The following is a 21,050-nucleotide window of genomic DNA, read 5'->3' on the forward strand; positions in this document are numbered from 1 at the left end:
CTTCAGTCTATCAGTGGAAGGGTCCTGTCATTTGGAATCCTATTCCAGAGACTATCTTTCTTCCAGCTCCCATAGAAGTAATGGTTGTATTCTGGAGTAAACTACCTCCTCTCCTAGAGCAATAGTCCCAGTGCTTGAATAGAATAGTTCCTCACTACCTATGTTGCCATTGACACCACCAGTGCCTTACCCCAAGTTGTACAAGGAACAAGATTTCCTAATTATAGCTCTATCGTGCTACCAAAAGATAACTGCAAGTTAAATGTGATAGATGGCATTTATTATGGATCATAAATATAGTTTGCTAAAAGTAATAATTAAAGATAAAATACAAGATTGTATTTAAATGTTCATGTGAAAAAGACATAGATGTTTTAATGCATTGCAAATGAATCAAAAGTGTGACATGGAAACCAAATACTAATGTAACCCAAGCTTACATTAAAAGAAAAAAATGTTTATAATAAGGAAGCCAATGTTACTATGTCCCTTAGTCTTGACCAGATCATATTCTGAATATCAATTTCCATTCTAAGCATTTTAGGAAAGGCACTGGGCTGATGGAGTGGATGCAGATTGCATGTTGAGGGCACTGCAAACTTTCCATAGGAGAGTAAGTTGCAATAGCTAGAAAGACAAGCACCCTCCTAAGATACCTGGAAAAAGTGCCAAAGACCAGAAGCATTCTGTGCTATTGTTTGACTTCTGAGGGTGAAGGCAGCAATGGATAAAAATTTTAAGGTGATGTTTGTTTGATAGGAATAAAACTTTCAATGATATTCTTAGGTGGGTAGAATATATGCATTGTTAAAAGCCCTGAAATGATATGTGTATTATAACTTTCCAGAATTTTTTCAATGAAAAAAGTGATTTAATTTGAAGACTATTTATTAACTGTGTGACTCAGGTTATTTATCTACTTTTTGACACTCAATGTCAGTTATAAAAGGGAATCAATAATACTTATACTGCATGGTTGTTATAAGTAAAACTTTGGTTTAAACAAATTTAATTTTTAGTGAAACGTTTTAGCCATTCTGAAGAGCAATTTGGAACCATGCTCAAAGGCTATAAAACTATGTATACCCTTTGATTCAGTATTGCCACTATGAGGTTTATATCCCAAAAAGATCATAAAAGAGGGGAAAGGACATTCTTTATACAAAGGATGCACAAAAAATGTTTCCAACAGTCTTCTTTGTAGTAGGAAGGAACCGGAAATTGAACATGCCCATAAATTGGGGAATGGTTAAGTTATGGTATATGAATGTAATGGAATATTAGTGTTCTCAAATATATAATGAGCAGGCTGATTTCAGAAAAGCCTAGAAACAGTTGCATGAACTGATGCTGTGTGAACTGAGTAGAATCAAGAGAACATTGTAAACAGTAAAAACAAAATTATGTGATGATCAGCTGTGATGGATGGACTTGACTCTTCTCAGTAATTGCTATAGATTTGAGATGGAAAATGCCATCTGCATCCAGAGAGAAAACTAAGTAAACTGAACCAAAGAACAATTTATAAGGAAGTAAAGAAAAAATGGATATCCATGAATATAATTTCTTCTACTAATATACATATTTTTTTCTTGATCTGGTAATTCATTGCTATATATTTTGAATCCTCCCTGATATTCTGCTGAGCACATGACAATGTTGTCTTTTGTCAAAAAATCAAATAGAAATAGGGGCTACTAAATAAGCACAAGGATCCCTGTGGGTTATATACTGATGTAAACAAACATATATCAATATTAGCTGTGTTTTGTTGTGATTTTACTTATTTAGTTAAATATTTCCCCATTACATTTTAATTTGGTTCAGGATGCATGCAGCCTATGGATTGCTTATTAGGCACCAATTGTACATAGTAAATGCTTAGTAAACATGTATTGAATTAATGAATGAACAATTGCACTGCACTAAATAAAAGGATTACAAGTACAATTATATATAATGGCTCCTACCTGCAAGAAGCTTATTTTTCTTTGGCTGAGGCAATTGGGGTTAAATGACTTGCCCAGGGTCACACAGCCAGGAAGTGTTAAGTGTCTGAGGCCAGATTTGAACTCAGGTCCTCCTGACTTCAGGGCTGACACGCTATCTACTGCACCATCCAGCTGCCCCAAGAAGCTTATATTCTAATGAGGAAAGACAATACATAAAGAAGAGTAAGAAGGTGAGGATGTCAGGGTACCTGCCTTTGGGGAAGACTGTCATGGAGGAGGAAAATAATGAAGAGTTGTCTTTATATGTGAGACCAAAGGGATTCCTGAGTAATGTGTTTTCTTGATAGACATGAGGGTTGTCCATATGTTTCTGTGGCTAAAAATACAGTATCAATAAGACTAAAGTGTTGATATGGAGGAACAAGCAATCATAACCTTGCCATACCCTATTGTTCACAGTACAGATACATTGATAAGGTAGTCTCTTTCTTGCAGATACAAGATTTTCTTCTGTGAGGAACTTATGGATTATTATGAATATTTTATACATTGTGTGTATTTTATGATTTACCATAAGTTTTGTGCATTATATTTTATGTAGGATTAAATAAAGGTATCATATTCCTTATTTGCACTTGTTACTTCCAAATATATCTTTTACCTCTGTGGAAACAATTCCACAGAAGCTATGTTTGGAGTTTTCCTGGAATAAATTCTGGAAGGAGTTAAAATGAATCAGGAAGAATTTGACCATTTTGGTATCAATCCCTAAGGTTATGCCTCATTAATATTATTGCAGAGCTTGTGGGTTCAGAACTACATCCATATATATTTCTTTTTCTCCTCTCATTTCCTTTCCCCTTTCCTAAGACAGCAAAAAATCTGCTATAGGTTAAATACGTGAAATTCTTTTAAATATATTTCCTTATTTGTTATGTACAAAAAAAAAATCAGACCAATATGAGAAAGAACATAAGAAAGAAAAAAGCAAGCAAACAAAAAGTGAAAATACTATGCTTTTATCAACATTGTTTTCTTACTTTATTTTTTTTCCTTCTTTCATCTCCCCATCACCTCCCAAGTAAGCTACAGTAAAGAAAACATATTTATATATACATATACACATGCATACACATGCACACTCCACATACTCATACATGGTTTCCCTATACCTGCTGACTCTTGTTTAAATTCTGCTCCAGAACTTGCCTTGCTATATTAACCTCTCCCACCCGAGAATCCCTCCTTTATCTTCTTTCTTCACCCTTTCCTTCCCTATCTACTCATTATTCTCATTATTTCTTTATAGATTTTGGAAGATGCTATACCCTTTGTGGTATATATGAAGTGTTACCTATTGAACTCATTCCCAATGTGAGTAGGTTTTCAGAAATATGAGCCCTCCTCCCCCCTCTAATGTTTATGTACCTATTCTTCCTTTGCACCCCACTTATATAAGAGGATTATTATTTTTACCTTAACTGTGAAAATCTTTCTTTTGAGCTACCTTATTGTTGATATGAATCATAAACATATAGTACATATTTCCCTTGTAAAAAAATGAACAATTTGCCCATGTTTAAATAATTTATCCATATTAAGTTCCTTAAAACTGATCTTTGATATTGGTTCTTATATTAAATTTTTTGTTAAGTTTGGATTTCATTGATAGAAAGTCCTGAAAATCTATAAGTTTGTTGAATATCTATTATTTTTCATTCTAAATTATAGATGTTTGCTGAATGTGATATTGTTGGCCATAGGATTAATTCTTTTGATTGTTGGTAGATATGATTCTAGTAGTCGATTAACTATGAAGATAAAAGAGTAAAGAGCTAAATAAATAGCCAACTTGGGACATTGTTTTGTGGAAAGAGGATTAACTTTGCTTTGGATATATATTGCATGATAAATCCTAGGAAGACAAACATGTGAATATGTCCTGTCCAAGAGAACCAGAACATAGATTTTTGAAGTCTAATATCTGTATATAGATAACTTTTTAAATTTATTTAAATAGTTAGAAGCTCAGAGATTTAGATCCTGAAGGGACTTCCAAAGCAATTGTGTTCTACTCCTCATTTTACAAATGAGATAATTGAGGAGGACCAGAAATATTAAAATCACTTAATTTACTTAGAGTCACATGACTAGTATCTGCAGTAGAATTAGGACCCATACTGCAATCATCCTAAATACCACTACCTTATCCTAATGGACCATTCTGACATAAATACACATGAATAAATATGAAATGAATGTGTATGTATATGTACAAAATTATACACACATATAATATGCATGTATGGATATGTTCCCATCTGAATCACTACTTTGTCATGGTGGAGGAACTTGCATAGTTTAATGACTAAGAGGCATGTTTGGCCTTTTATCTACAAAAAGGAAGCAGGGTAGAGACTAAATGAGTTCTATCAAAAAGATTCACAACTCCTAATAGTCACTCTTTTTTAATACCCCATAGGATGACTCTACATGTGGATTCTAACAGATATATTAAATGGGTTTTTACTGGCTTAAGTTGATTTGAATGGATGTGAAGTGAATTTAAATGGTTTAAACTGCTTTTACTTGTTTAAATTTTTTTTTTACTTATTTTAACAATTTTCAGCTGGATTGAACTGGTTTTTAACTCACTTGAGATTAAACATTTTTTTTACTGGTGTCAACTATATTTTTCTGGTACTAACCATAATGGTTTTAAATGTGGGGGTTTTTTTTACTGATTTTAATCTGATTTTAACCAGTTTGAACTGAATTGACTGGTTTTAGCTCATTTGAAATTATTTAAACTTTGATTTGCTTTGAACTGATTTTTACTAATTTTAAATGGGTTAAACTGTTTTTACTGATTTAAACTGTTTTTTGGGGGGGAAGGAGTATTTAATCCTTATATTGGGAAAGGTTAAAGGCAAAAGGAAAAGGGAAGGGCAAATGATATGGAGAATTTCATGAAACAGCAAAAATAAACTTGCATGGATTCAAGAGATAGTGTAGGATAGAAAGGCATGGTATGTGACAATCCATGGGGTCACAAAGAATGGGACATTACTGAACCACTGAACAACACCAAGAAAATGTGGGTTTCAGAATATAAATGCACACATGTTCAAGTATATATGAATTTGCACATATAAATGTATAGTGTATGTGGACAAGTATATATATGTAGATAGATAGTGCTTTTATATTTATATCATCCACCTCCCTCTCTATCTCTGATGCTATCTTTGTTTATTCACACTTCATTACTCTCCCTCCCAAAATACAAATTTCCTTTCACTTTGCAAGCTGAGTTAAATTAGATCCTGATTTTTAACACTTGGTAAGGTTTTAATAGAATAAAGTTCAGTGATAACACTACCCCTTGTGGAATATTGGTGTACTATACAAACCAAAAGAACTACTTCCCTTAGCCAACTCCTATACTTTTCTGTGAGGATCATGCTAATCTCTCTCTCTCTCTCTCCCTCCTTCCCTCCCTTTCTCTCTCTCTCTCTCTCCTTCCCTCAATGAATATATATATATATATATATATATATATATATATATATATATATATATTCATTGTGTCTATATGTATATGTAACATATATGCATGCATATTGTACATATGTAATATATATGTAAATGTTTTATTCTTTTGTCTTTTGTAATTAAATATTGCCCACACTAAAATCTCTTTAATATAATTTCTTCCTTTTGAATAAGGTATTTTATATTTGGAAAGGAGACTAGAAACAATAATGAAATGACCGTATTACAAATGCTCTCCTTACAAAAAAAAAAAATCAATGGGTAATCAATCTATAACATCATCACTACATACCTGTCAGATTGGCTAAGATGACAGGAAAAAATATTGACTAATGTTGGAGGGGATGAAGGAAAACTGGGACACTGATGCATTGTTGGTGGAGTCGTGAACGAATCCAACCATTCTGGAGAGCAATTTGGAACTATGCTCAAAAAGTTATCAAACTGTGCATACCCTTTGATCCAGCAGTGTTACTACTGGGCTTATATCCCAAAGAGATTATAAAGAAGGGAAAGGGACCTGTATGTGCACGAATGTTTGTGGCAGCCCTTTTTGTAGTGGCTAGAAACTGGAAACTGAATGGATGCCCATCAGTTGGATAATGGCTGAATAAATTGTGGTATATGAATATTATGGAATATTACTGTTCTGTAAAAAATGACCAGCAGGATGAATACAGAGAGGCTTGGAGAGACTTACATGAACTGATGCTAAATGAAATGAGCAGAATCAGGAGATCATAAATCTCCTGATACTGTATGAGGATGTATTCTGATGGAAGTGGATTTCTTCAACAAAGAGAAGAACTAACTCAGTTTCAATTAATCAATAATGGACAGAAGCAGCTACACCCAGAGAAAGAACACTGGGAAATGAATGTAAACTGTTTGCATTTTTGTTTTTCTTCCCGGGTTATTTTTACTTTCTGAATCCAATTCTTCCTGTTCAACAAGAGAATTGTTTGATTCTGCACACATATATTGTATCTAGAATATATTGTGACATATTTAATATGTATAGGACTGCTTGCCATGTTGGGGAGTGGGTGGAGGGAAGGGAAAAGTCGGAACAGAAGTGAGTGCAAGGGATAATGTTGTAAAAAAATTACTTAGGCATGGGTTCTGTCAATAAAAAAGTTATAATTATTAAAAAATAAATAAATAACTTGTGTTTAGTAGACTATGAATCCTGAATCATTGACAAGACCCAGCAAGCTACAAAATTAATATATGTTCATGTGTTTTGTTTGATTTTTTAAAAAATTTATAAAAGCTTTTTATTTTCAAAATACTTGCAAAAATAATTTTTTGTGATGACTGTGTTAGCACCCTGGATACCTTAGAATCAGCCAGAGTCAGGATAAGCAAAAGTCTTTGGTCTTTATTCTTGGTCTTTAGAGGTAGGATTGAATTGGATGGAAGCAGAATCTCTGCTACCTTCCTTCTTGGTCTCCCGCCCGGAAGTGACCCTGGCTAGTCTTACTCCAACCCCCTGGTCCCTCCTACAATTCTTTGTATACATCAATTATCGATACAGCACAGGATAGTGGAGATGGCCATTTTCCAAGCATGTGTTTATAGAGTATTGTCCAATTGGTAATTAGCCTCAACTGCTCAGTTGTCTGACCTCAGTGCATCGATTCAAGAGTTTCAGCCCTTTACAAAGTTTTCAACATTCACCCTTGTAAAATCTTGGGTTCAAAAATTTCTCCCTCCCTTCCCCTTCTGCTAGAAAGCAAATATAAAGGTTAAACATGTGCAATTAAAAGTATATGTTTTATAAAGTGGGAAATGTTAAGACTGATGAATACTTTTCAAATATTATGTTCAATTCTGGGAACCAACACAACAATTGTTAAGGACCCTATATGTACACAGCATTCTGCAAGAAGCTTTAAGGATGTAGTGTGTAATTGTGACTAAACTATTTAAATCAATTTTCTGGTCTATCTGAGTTTCTGATTAGCATAAATTAGATCTTTAATTTAAGTTTCTTTAAGCAGAAGGTAGAGATGATTCCATTTCTCAGACAAGTAGGTCTGGGTTCAGACAATGGCATAACATTTTCTAATAATTCTCACAACTGACTCAAGTTTTCCTGCAATCAGAAATTGAACAAGACCCACAACTGAATATGGGAACTGAGCTAGCTCTAGAATTGAGTTATAAGTCAGTCAATGTATTTCACTCAATTAGACTGATTCCTTACCACAAGGATTATGAGTGGATCTACTAGGCCATAAATTGTCATTCCTTTTTTCAGCAGCAAATCTTAATGATTAGATTAATATCGATCCCAAAGCAAAGATTAAAAAGTGAAAAGGTGCAACATGAAGAATTGATATTTAGGAGGAAAATGGAGTGGGAAATGGATTGCTTGCTATCTTACCTTTCTGCATAGCTTTCTTTCTTTTCAGTATCTGATTCGGTCCACTTCATCAAGACAAGGTCAATCCTCTATATCTGTGATTGATTCCATCCCTTATCATCTCCAGAAAAATGTTCTTATGATGATCACTAATCTCTTCCTGATCTTTAAACATTCCCTATTAACTTGCTCATCCTCTCCAGCCCACAATATATCTATTTCTCCTGTCTTTTAGAAATTCCCATTTGATCCTACCACAATGATCTTTTTTCTCAATCTTCTCCCTTGAGTACTCTGCATTATTTGCTGATATCTTGGTTAATTTCTCTCTGAGTTTTCATTACATAATTTTTTTCATGATTCTCCTCCTGCCTAGCTGACATTTTTCTTCTCAGTCTTTTTTTTTTTTTGCTATATCTTTCATTCCCTAGGTCTTCTACATTCAGTTTATACTATCAGATAACTACTACTTTTTTATACAGAATCAGTCTCATTATTTATAGTCTTGCATCACTGTTTTTTTTAATTAACATCTTGAACTGGACATATCTTAGTTCTTAAATTCAACATATCTAAAACAGAAGCCACTACATCTACCTCACCCACTCCTTTCCCCCAAAAAAATTCCTCCTTATTCCAAACTTCTCCCATTATTATGGAGAATACTATGAATTTTCCAGTTATTCAAACTCACAATTGGTGTAATTCTTATTAGTTTGCCCCACATGTTGCAATAACCTTCACCTCTTCCATACATGTCTTTCCTCCCATTATGTAGTAAACACCTTAGTTCAGTCTCTGCATACCTTGTACCTCAAAAACATCAATATTCTTCTGATTGATCTCTCTACTTTATGTCTCTGAACTCCAATCCATGTTTTACTCAACTCCCAACTCAACATTTTTTAAAAGATAGAAAAATAATATGTATAGATTCAAAATCGTTTGACCTGCATTAGAAGTCTGACTGTAGTTCTTATCTGTTTATTCTGCACTTTTGTTTCCTTATGCATAAAATGAGGGGATTGTACAGGGCCATTTTGGTGGGCATGTCCTCCTTTATGTTGATGATTCTACAATTCTGGAGTAAAACTATGTTTAAATTATTTCATTCCATTTTAATCTCTTCCAGACAATAAGTAAGGAAGTGAAAAAAGACTAGAACAAGTTGTGAAAGAATAAATCTGCCATCAAGGTACAAATGGAAAATACTGGTGAGAAAATGTGACATTTTTCATTAAGTAGTATGAAGAAAAGAAGATTATAGTGAATTATACTAATAGTGATAGAGAATCAACCATGGTAATTTTTTTTTTTATTTTTGTACCTTTTGACTTACGATTTTCTACTTCCAAGACTCATGACTATGGTAGTAATGTCATTATGAGTTTTGTAGCTCTGTGTGGATAGGGTATTAAAATCTAACTAATTAAGATAAGAAAATCTGAATTGATTGTGGTTTGATGAAGATTTTTTTAAAAAATATGACATTAAAGTTCAGTGATCAAGAAGGAAAAAAGAAATAATTGAATGAAGAGAATGGCATTAAGGGTATCTCTGATTAGGAAAAGATGGTCAGTATGATCCTTGTACTTAGAATGGTACTACATGCTACATAAAGTGACTTATACTTGCATTGGAAGTTTTCAAGCAGAAGCTAAATGACCTTCTATAAGATAGATATTATAGATGATATTTCTCTTTTGTTTGGAAATGAATTTAATGTCTTCTGAGATCCTTTATAACTTTTAGTAAGTACAAGTGTCTGACACATAGTCGAGTCTTACTAAAGACAGCATAGAAGAGAATGCATCTTTCATTGAGTAAAAGGGGAGAATATCAAAGTGTTGTTTAGTGCTTTTTAAGTCAAAGCAAGAGATGAAATTCCCTAAACTAATCTTCCTCCTCCTTCACAATAATCCCATGATTTCCCCTCTGGCTGCCATAGTGTTAATCATAGAGTTTCTAGAACCCAAGCAATATATTCTGGCAAGTGATAGGAGTTGAGTGCAAGGAAGGGGAGTCCCATGTGTGAATACTGGTAGTAATAACATTTCTGTGCCTGGAGACAAATACTCTCCCATCCCATATTACATACAACAGAGAGACCCAGTGAAGTTTCTCTGGGGAATTGCACTTTAAAAAAAATCTTTCTCTTCAAAAGAAAAGAAGCTTAGAACTCACATACTGCATGAAAGCAGCCAAGTTCTGTCCTTGAGGCAGATATTGAGGTAGGTGAATATGGTCCAAAATAATAGATGGTATGGTAGGGAATAGGAAAGACAGATTCTGTATCTAAATTTAAGGTAGGGAATATGGGGGCATAGAGAGTTGAGAAAGAGTGATTGAAATAATCTCTTATACTGAAAAAATGTTTAAGAGCAAACATTTTGTTTGTATCATACTAATTTGTCTCTATGTTGTGTGTTTCCCCACCAGCCCAGTAAAATGTAAGCTCTTCAGGAATCCTAAGTACCTATCAAAGGGAAAAAGTGTATCCATGTAAGATCTATAAACTCTTCCCTCACCATTTAATATTGCATTCTTACCAATATATTCTGGTAAGTGTGAATTTAAAATCCTTAAGAATCTCCACTGAATCTTTAATCACATCTAGTTGCCATTTCATCTCTTTTCTCTCTTTCAGCATATATATATATGTGTGTATATGTATATGTATGTATACATATATATAATGATTCCATTTCATCCTTATCTAGCAATAATTTTTTTTATCCTTTTGCTTGAACCTCACAAAATATATAACCACTTATTCTATTCAAATTGCTTAAGATCTCTAATAGTCATAATCAACAAACAGTGGATTTCACTTATTTCTCATCTTTCTTGCATTCTAGAGCACTTAACATCACAAGGAATAATTTATAATTTCTATGACTCCTTTACCATATGCTATCATTTAACTATAGAACCTTTTAATATATTTTCTAATGTTCTATGTTCTATGTTTTATGTTCTATGAATATTTAACTTTCTTACTTTCCTTTCTTCATTTCCTTACAATTCTCATTCATTTCAACAACTTCAATTGCTGAATTCATATAAATTCTAAATCTACTATTTCAAGCCTTGATCTCTCTTGACAATTCAAACTCTGAGTCTCAAATTTCCTGTAGGACATCTCCATATTTGCTTCATACTGGTATCTCAAATTCAACAAGTGAGGCATTGACTCTGCAGCCAGAGAACATGGGTTTATATCCTCCATCTTTTCCTTACTATCTATGTAACCTTTAGTAAGTCACACTTCACTGGATCTCAATTTTCTCTTCTGTAAAATAAGAGGATAAACTTTAAGTCCTTTACAGGTTTAGAATCCCTTAGAATCCCTTCTTACTCTAAAATATAGAATCTTATACACCAGACCAAATTCATTCTCTTTTTCCTTTGGCCTGTTCTTATTTCCAATTCCTCATTTTTTTTTCTATTTATGATAATTCTATTCCTTTTGTCTCCAATATTCAAAATTTTCATATTCTCACCATATCCTAATTAATTGCCAATTTCTGAAATTTCTATTGCTATAAGATCTCTGATATATGTTCCCTCTTCTATGTTCTCTGTTATCACCTTAATATAGACCCAGATTACTATCTACTAAAGTCTTGTAATAATGATATGCCAAGTACTCATTATTTCCCTTTTACCTTTATAATACTTCTTATGCATCAGAATCGTTGCATTACTCCTTAAGTCTAAGGTCTTTAACATGTCCCCAATGAATATGGGGGGAAAGAGGTTCAAATGCCTCTATATATATCATTTTTTCCTCCTTTCTTGCCTTTCTCCATGCATTCTACATTCTTGACAAGTGAACTACTTTATCCCATTACCAAATCACCCAACACATCTGTGCTGGTTCCAACCCAGTTTCTTTGCCTACATTTTTTCCTATTCCTGGAATAACCATCCTCCATGCCATTACTTATTAAAATCCCAACCTTTATTTAAAACACAAATGAAATGTCACTTCATTTAGGAAGTCTTTTCTGATTGTTCAGTGATAAATATCTTCTCTTTGGATATCTGATAACCACTTGTTATGAAATTCCTAAAGTACTTGCTCTTTAATTTATATATAAACATTTTTCTTTTATGCCAGATTAAAATAATATGTATGAAGAGCTTTGGAAATTTTTAAGCACCATAGAAATATTAGAAACATTATTATTACTACTCAAAATGTCTTCTGATCTTCCTTAACTAGAAAACCCATAGACACCTTAAACTTAACATTTCCAGAATTGAATTCTTACTTCTTCCTAAAAATTCTCTCTTCTCCTTTCCTATTACTACCAAGGACACCACTATCCTGCTAGTCACTCAACTTCACAGATTAGATATTATTCTAAGTTCCTCACAGTTTCCCATTCTCCATCCCTATTTCCAATCTGTTGCTAAATCTTGTTAATTTTATCTTTTTGACGTCTCTCATTGTGTCCTCTTCTCTCCTCTGATGCTACCCTTATTTGATTCAGGATCTGATCACTTCTTGGCTGGTCTATCACATTAGACTTCTTTTTGGTCTCCATTTCTTAAGTTTATCTTTATTTTAGCCATCATTCACTCAGTCAAATTGATCTTTCTACATCACATCATGTAACCACCTATTCAATAATGGCTCCCTATCCCTTCTAAAAGAAGGCATAAAATCTTTATATTTCCCATTCAATGTCCTTTATAACATGATTCCCTGCTGCTTTTTCAGTCTTATAGCTTACTACATGTGCCCAACCTATGCACACATATACACAAACATACACATTTTGTGATCTAGTGACTCTGTCTTCCTTATTGTGCCCTAAAAAAGATATTTCACTGACTCTAGGAATTTGTGCAGGCTGTCCACCATACCTAGAATGCTTTCCTCTTCATTCCCACCTCTGCATTCCTTCAAGGCTCAGCTATAATCTTACTTTCTACAGGAAACTTTCCCTAATAATCCTTAATATTCATGCATGCCTTCTGTTGATTATTTCAAATATATATTATATCTCATTATTAGTAAATAGTTCTTTGTCTGTTGTCCTATTTTAATCCTTGAGAACAGAAATTATCTATTGTCTTACTCGGTAGACCGCTGGCTTAACACAAGCCCTGCTCTATATTAGATGCCTAATAATAAATTATTTGGATGCCTAATTAATAAATTAGCTTATGAACTGATTTCTATTTTTTCCATCTATATCCTGTATTCCTCTACTGAACTTTTAGTCAGGATGATGCATCTGAAAATAAATTGGGATCTAGATTGGGAAAATCTGAGTTCTAATCCTGGCACTAGAATTATTGTAATCCCTTTAAAGTCAAATAATTCAATTTTGTACCCACAAAATTGGTATTAATAAATGCTTAATGAATTGAATTAAACTGAGTTTACTCTGTTTGTTTCTTTTTTTTTCTTTTTGCTGAGGCAATTGGAGTTAAGTGGCTTGCCAAGGGTCATACAGCTAGTAAGTATTAAGTGCCTGAGGCCAAATTTGAACTCAGATCCACCTGACTTCAGGGCTGGTGCTCTATCTACTGAGCCACCATACTGCCCCTCATCTTGTTTCTTTAGGAAAATGTCCTAATGCTTCTTGTCCTTAGCAGTGTTTGTGTGCAATGTGTGTGTGTGTGTGTGTGTGTGTGCACGCGTGCGCGTGCAATATATATGTGTGTGTATGTGTGTATGTGAGAGACAGGCAGAGTATATATGCATCTATATTTATATGTGTCTGCGTGTGTGTGTGTTTGACCAAGGTTCTCACAAAATAATATCAGACTATCATATATGCTTGCTAGGGCCTATGGTAAACAGCATAGGGTCCAACTAGATATTTCCTGATCCTGTAAGGAGCTTCTGAATATAGGATTCTTCCTGCAGAAATATATTATGCTTCTTCTGCAGCACAAATTGATCTTTCTCTTTGGTAAAATGAAATTTGGGATCACAAAAATATGAGTAGAGTAAGGAGAAAATGATAGTGGATATAGGTGAGAGAAAGGAGATGGGGAAAGAACACAGAGCAAAAGACATCAATGCAAAGAAAGTGTGAGAAATAGATAACCAACTAATTATCTTTTATTTGATATTCACCATCTTTATTGTTATATCTATCTCAAATATAAGCAAATAATGTATAAGATATAGTCACCATCTTGGAGAAACTTCAAACACCTTAAAATATTTAATGCCTGATTTCTCATCTATCTCCTCCAGAAAGTCAAACAACCTTATTCCTATCCATTCTTCTGAATGCATATGGTATTCTATTTTGAGCACAGCAGTTTCCATGAAATTTGTCTTGACTGAAGTTTGACTGACTCATTATTATCGCTGGACATCTATTCAGGAATATGTACTGTCCATCTATCATTGAGGCTATCACTCTCATTGTTTCTTTTTTCCCCCTATATTCCTTGAGATGTAGTAACAGAAATGAACCACTGGCCATCATTCTTTCAATCATATCATATTATTTGCTGAAGATTTCTGTATATTGCCCTGTCCTTAGTTCCTTGGAGATAGATAAAATTTGGATTTGAAAACTCACTACATGTCCTGGAAGAGTTGTATACTTAATAAGAATACATATATCAGTAATGTCACAATTTTTCTCAGATAGGTATTATATCAGTTCTTTTACTGATGAACATTGAAATCCCTCACTATAATTCACTAAGGGGTATCAAACAGCTGCTCAGAAAAAATAAATAAACAAATTATCATCATCATCATCATCAACCTGTGGCCAACTTTGTAATGAACCTCTCCAAATTTAAATAAGAGGTATAATTGATGGAATGTTAAGATTTGAAGTCAGGAGGATCACAGTTCAAATCATACCTTTGAACACTTACAAACTGTGCAACCCTGGACAAATCTCTAAATCTCTCTCAGTATTCCTCCTTCCAGAGTTGTTTTGAGGATCAAATGATATTGTAAAGTGCTTTACAAATCTTTAAGCATTATATGTGTTATCTATTAGAGAGACAATTCCTCAGAAAATGGATATAGCCCCTCTCATTGGGTCTTCATCAAGAGCTTTTCCCGATTAATTAAAACTGCCAGACCTTGTACTACAAGTATATAGATCACCTTTGAGAACCTAGGTCAGCTCTATACCAAGATGTGACATTGGTGTAGGAATTATTAGAAGCAGTAAGAATAATAAGCAAATAATTCTATGCTAATAATAGGCAAAGAAATATACATACACTGGGTGAGGAAAGTTTAGAGCTCCTATGGATGGAGAAAGAAATTCTGTCAATCTTTAAAATACCTATTTTCTGTTGAATATTGAGAGATGTTGTAACATAGTGAATGATATGTAATATCATAATAATGTAGGCATAAGAACAATGTATATGTTAATATACATGTTATGTCAAGACACATTGTATAATACAAGTGTAAAGTAATAACTCATATTTTCATAGCGATTTCAAGAAAACACTTTCCACATAATAATTCTATGAGGGAAGTAGTCTAAGTAATTTTATCCAAGATGAGGAAGCTAAGGATCAGAGAAATTAAAAGAGCTGTCCATGGTCAAGAAACTATTATGAATTAAAGATCAATTGCAAAATCTGGAGAAAGAACATTAGTCTTGAATCAAAATATTTGCATCCAAATTCTGACTCTGATATAAGTATTACTTGGATATCCCTCAAAAATTAATTTAACTTACCTGAAACCTCCTTTTCTCCATCTGTAAGATGAATAATTATCTTTTTCATTCAATATCACATTGAGTTGTTCTGAAGGAAAACATTTTGTAAACAATAATATTATGTAAATATGATGTAATTTTTATTATTTATTATTGACTGAAGCTAATATACTTTGTGTCTCTCTAGGGCCTGGTTGCCAGAAGGCCTTGAAAGAGAGGCAAGCTTCCTGATTTCCTGTGGGATATTATTTCTGCATAAGAGTATGTCTCCTATGAATGTAACTGAATTCCACCCCTCATCATTTCTCCTCCTAGGAATCCCAGGGTTGGAAACTATACACATCTGGATTGCCTTTCCCTTCTGTCTTGTGTATTTGGTTGCCCTTGTGGGGAATGTCACTATTTTATTAGTAATCAAAACTGAACGTAGTCTCCACCAACCTATGTTCTACTTCTTAGCAATGCTATCAATGATTGATTTGGGTTTGTCAACATCCACTGTTCCCAAGATGCTGAGCATCTTCTGGTTCAGTTTCAGAGAAATAAGTTTTGCTGGTTGTCTCATCCAGATGTTCTTCATTCACATGTTTACAGGTATGGAAACAGTGCTTTTGGTAGCCATGGCCTATGACCGTTTTGTGGCCATCTGTAATCCCCTTCAATATACTATGATTCTTACTAACAAAACAATCATCATACTAGCCTCAGTTGTTGTTGGGAGGAACCTGATTCTGGTTACCCCATTTGTGTTTCTCATTCTGCGACTACCATTCTGTGGGCATCATGTCATTCCCCACACCTATTGTGAACACATGGGACTTGCTAGATTGGCCTGTGCAAGCATCAAGGTCAATATCATTTATGGGTTGATGGTGATTTCTAACATAATAGTGGATGTTGTTTTAATAGCTACTTCCTATATGCTCATCCTCCGTGCTGTCTTTAGACTGCCCTCTCGTGATGCCCGGCTCAAGGCTCTCAATACTTGTGGCTCCCATGTCTGTGTCATGCTATGCTTCTACACACCTGCATTTTTCTCCTTTATGACCCACCGATTTGGCCGAAATGTCCCCCGATACATTCACATTCTCTTGGCTAATCTTTATGTGGTTGTCCCACCTGCACTCAACCCCATCATCTATGGTGTTAGGACTAAGCAAATCCGGGAGCGCGTTCTGAAGATTTTTGTTCAAAAGGAGTAACTCCTATAAAAGGAAGAGAAGAGATTTTTCCACCACATGTTCACTTTATCTAAATGGTTTTCTTTGTCAACTAATCAGACCCAGAATACCATAGAGTAGTTATCAACTCAGTGTTTGGTGGGATTGCAATGATAGGCAATTAGGCCAATACTCTACTCTCTCAATCAAAGACTTTATGAAAGAGATGGCTTCCCTGGGGATAGCTCTAATCCACAAGTTAAAGGGCAGAGGATTAAAGAATGATAACTCCTTTTTGTTCTGTTTCTCCTGTCTTCTCCTGCATAGAACATTAGAGGTGAACATCTCCTTCTAAGTCCTTCTCATTTCAGGTCCAAATTCATTAAAATGAGAATTCCAGAATAATGCCCAACTGTTTTGTATTTAAACAACTAGAATGTAGGGCTCCTAGCTCCCAGTTCAGTATTCTTGCCATTATACCCATGCAATTTCATCTTTCTTTCTCTTCATATATTCTTATTTATCTATCTATATTGATACTGCTGCCCTCTAGACACTGACATCTTTACATTCACAGATTAATTGAGATTGCATTTAAGAATCTAAAACCGAAATTAAATTCAGGTAGACTTAAAAACAGAGTTTATATAAAATAGTTCAGTGACATTATGAGACTCTGTAGTTCCAAACCTTCAAACTGCATTTCTGAAGCACCCAGGTAGAACAGTGTCTAGAAAGAACATTTCGCTTGCAGTAGAAATTCATTCAAATCTTGTCTTGGACATTTATTACATTTGCATTTCTAGTTTAGTTACTATCTGCCCCTCTCACGCATATTTCTTTATGTGTGAAATGAGGTGATTAGAAACTATGGGCCCTTTGATCCCTTGCACCTCTAAATTTTAAACCTAGACCAGTTACAGATGAATTCCCTCATTAGTATTCCAAATTAGCTAAGGATATTTGCTGAAAACCACACCAGGGTCCCCCTTTCCTCATTCCCTCCACATTATGATCTGGGACATGGCTGGGATAAACAACAAAGAATTACAAAGGTCACTACTACTAGATTGTCTCTAGTAATACGCTCATGTCAATAGGCAAAATGGTAGTGATGAAATGTTAGAACTTAGGGAAAAGTATGACAACTATTTTAACATCTCCGGAAGTTGTCATTTGAGACTATTTAGACTTATTTTGCTACTCTCTGAGACTCATATTAGGAGTAAGGTACAGTCTACAGAAAAAAACAGATGATGTCTGGATAAAACATAAAACCTGGCAACCATTTGAGATTGGAATAACCCAGAAGATATTAGAAATATTTAAGTGGAGAAGATTATGGATATTTGTGAAAGTGATTCTTGTTTGGATGTCTAGATTAGACTAGATGATTAATCTCTTAGATTCATTTGTCTAGAGGCAACTAGATCATACAGAGGATACAGTTAACTGGTTCTAGAGTCAGGGAAACTTGAGTTCAACTCCACCTTCAAAGCCTTACTGATGGTGTGGCTGTGGGCAGGCCAATTAGTCTCTCTGTGCCTCAGTTTTCTCAACTGTAATAATTGTGAAGGCTATTAGTCTCTATTTCACAAAGTTCTCATGAAGATCAAATAAGTTATTTGAAAAGCAATTAGCACAATGTCTGACTCTTAAGAATCAATTAATAAATGCATCTTCTTTTCTCTCTTTTTGTTTTAAACCCTGAAAGTTTTTTATCCTATAATTAGTCACATGAATAGATGAATAAAAGTATTTTAAAACAGACATTACCAGAAATTGCTATAATCAAAGTAATGCAATAGAGGTATCAAACAGCACAGAGATACTGATACCAAAAAGTGGATTATGAAGATTTAGAAGAAAAAAACAATTGAAGATCAAATTAGTCTCTAAGAAAAAGCCTTATAGGGGAACATAAAAGGAAAGGAAGGACAAAGGCACTATGTATGCCTCTTTAGCCCAAAACAAAGAGTTAGCTTGATCATTTTCAGTTAGTTTTAGAGCAGGATACACTTTTCTGTATTCTGTATATAAACTTACCTCCCCCACCCATAGAGCCTTCCATTATCTTCACCCTTTCCTTCCTCCTTATCCCATTCTCATTAATCTACAGACTTTATCTCACTCTGTTAATCTAAATTATTTTTTGTACCTCTACCTTATCTAATGCTACCTTCCCCCCCTTATTCCTTTACCTTTAATATATACAGCTTATGTCACCACCAAAAATCTACATATCCTTCTATACTCTATCTTATCCTATTCCCTTCCTCAGTGCCTCCTATTTCTTTATAAATTTGAGAGAATGCTATACCCTTCATAGCATATATGTAGTATTGTCTGTTTAACCCATTCCTGATGTGAGGAGGTTTTCAGAACTACCAGCTCTCCTCCTTTGTCTAATACCTCTATCTCTTTTTCCTTTCCCCCCTCATTTGTATAATATAATTACTAGTTTTACCTTTTCTTGGATACTTTTACTACTTAGAGTCAGCTCTGCCCCAATCTTTCTTTTGAACTACCTAATTACTGATGTCAGTCTTAAATGTATCATATATATTATATGTATTTCCATGTACAACACAGAAACACTTTGTCCATTTTTTAAAATTAATCTTTGATATTAGTTCTTACATATTAATTTTTTCTATTAAGTTCAAATTTGATTGAAAAAAAGTCCTAAAAATCTACCAGTTCATTGAATGACCATTTTTTTTCATTCAGTATTATGTGTAATTTTACTGGATATGATATTTTTGGCCAAAGGCCTACTTCTTTTGATCACTGGTTTATATGATTCCAGGACCTACAGTCTTTTATCATGGCTGCTGCTAAATCCTGTTCAATTCTAATTGTAACTCCAGCATATTTGACTTGGTTTTTTTTTTTTCTTGTTTCCTGCAAATTTTTCTCTTTGATTTGGAGGTTTCAAAATTTAGTAATAATATTCCTATGTGTTTTCCACAAAGGATCTCTTTGAGGTGATGAACAATGGATTTTTTTCTATTTCTATTTTCCCCTCATGTTCTATTAGTCCAGAACAATTTGTTTAGATTATTTCTTGCATTATTGTTGTCAAGGTTCTTTTTCTTTTTTGGTCACAACTTTCAGGTAATACAATTATTCTTACATTGTCTCTTTTTGATATGTTCTCCAGATCTGTTGTTTTTCTTATATGAAGATTCACATTTGGTTCTATTCTTTAATTCTTTATATTTGGTTTTATTATTTATCATTTTTTATAATTTCAGTGGCTTCCCCTTGCCCAATTTTAATTTTCAAAAAATTATTTTCTTCTTGAAGACCCTGAATTTCCTTTTCTAATTGGTTAGCTTTTTTTCATAATCTTGTTTTTCATAGAAGGTTATGGGCTTTTTTGAGTTGTACTATAAATTATCTTGGGAAGGGAATCATTTAACACTCTTCAGGGTATAAGAACCATTTTTTACTTCACTGTCCTCCTCTGAAGATGAACCTTGGTTTCCCCTATTCCCCTAGTAAGTTTCTATTGTTGGATTCTGTCCTCTTTGCCATTTCATTTTTTAGAATATGAAGTATTAATGTAAATACCTTTAATCATAAGGTGGGATGATAGTGCCTCCAGCTTAACTATAACTTTTTTCTCTAGCCTGGAGCCCCAAACCAAAAGCTTCACCTTCCTGCAAGTGCCCATAGCCAATAGCATATCTGTCCCACTGCTTCTGCACCTGGTGTGCTTTTCCTTCTAGCGCAGGACCACATCTCTGCAATCAGCTAGGTCTGACTTTCCAAATAAGCAAAGGTTTCTTCAGTTTTCCCAGATTCAGATCGTGACTGTATGGTGTGTAGAAGGTAGAAGTTTTTGTGAATCCAATCAATCATACCTAGCTAGTTCCAGGGATTCTCATTTTCTGTTTCTGTGGAGCTAGCTTGGAGGTGTTTGTACTTCACAATGGTTAATCCATGTTTCTTAGTCTTTCTTTAGGTCTTCTTGGATTGTCCAAGGAGGACCTCTATTCTCCCCCAACTCTTCTTTGTTTTTAGTCAATCTGTGTTTGCCCTAAGGTGCAAACTTGTTTATTTGTGGGGGGAATCTGGGGAGCTTGAAATTTATTGATCTACTCCATCAGCTCCCCAGAATATTTCTGTGTAGGTGATGTTTTGAACATGAAATTTTTCCCTTTTCAATTTAATCTAAGATTCATTCCATTATTCGAGAATTAAATTATTGGAAATAGATTGGATAAAGTATTTGATTTAAAGGAAAGAAGGTAACCTGACTTTAAATCTCTCTGGAGGGAAGAAGAGAATTTAAAAGTGAAATATTTAAATAAAAATGTTAAGATTTTTTTTA

General features: G+C 34.0%; 1 protein-coding gene across 1 annotated transcript; it reads left to right on the top strand.

Annotated features, from left to right (window-relative positions):
* The first annotated feature begins 15,802 nt into the window (after positions 1-15,802).
* LOC100914286 (olfactory receptor 52E4) lies at positions 15,803-16,753 on the top strand. Its single transcript, XM_003764800.2, has one exon. The coding sequence runs from the start codon at positions 15,815-15,817 to the stop codon at positions 16,751-16,753; it is 939 nt and encodes a 312-aa protein (XP_003764848.1). The 5' UTR covers positions 15,803-15,814.
* The last annotated feature ends 4,297 nt before the right edge of the window (positions 16,754-21,050 follow it).

The sequence above is a fragment of the Sarcophilus harrisii genome, chromosome 3 (genome assembly GCF_902635505.1).
Source record: "Sarcophilus harrisii chromosome 3, mSarHar1.11, whole genome shotgun sequence".
NCBI lineage: Eukaryota > Metazoa > Chordata > Mammalia > Dasyuromorphia > Dasyuridae > Sarcophilus > Sarcophilus harrisii.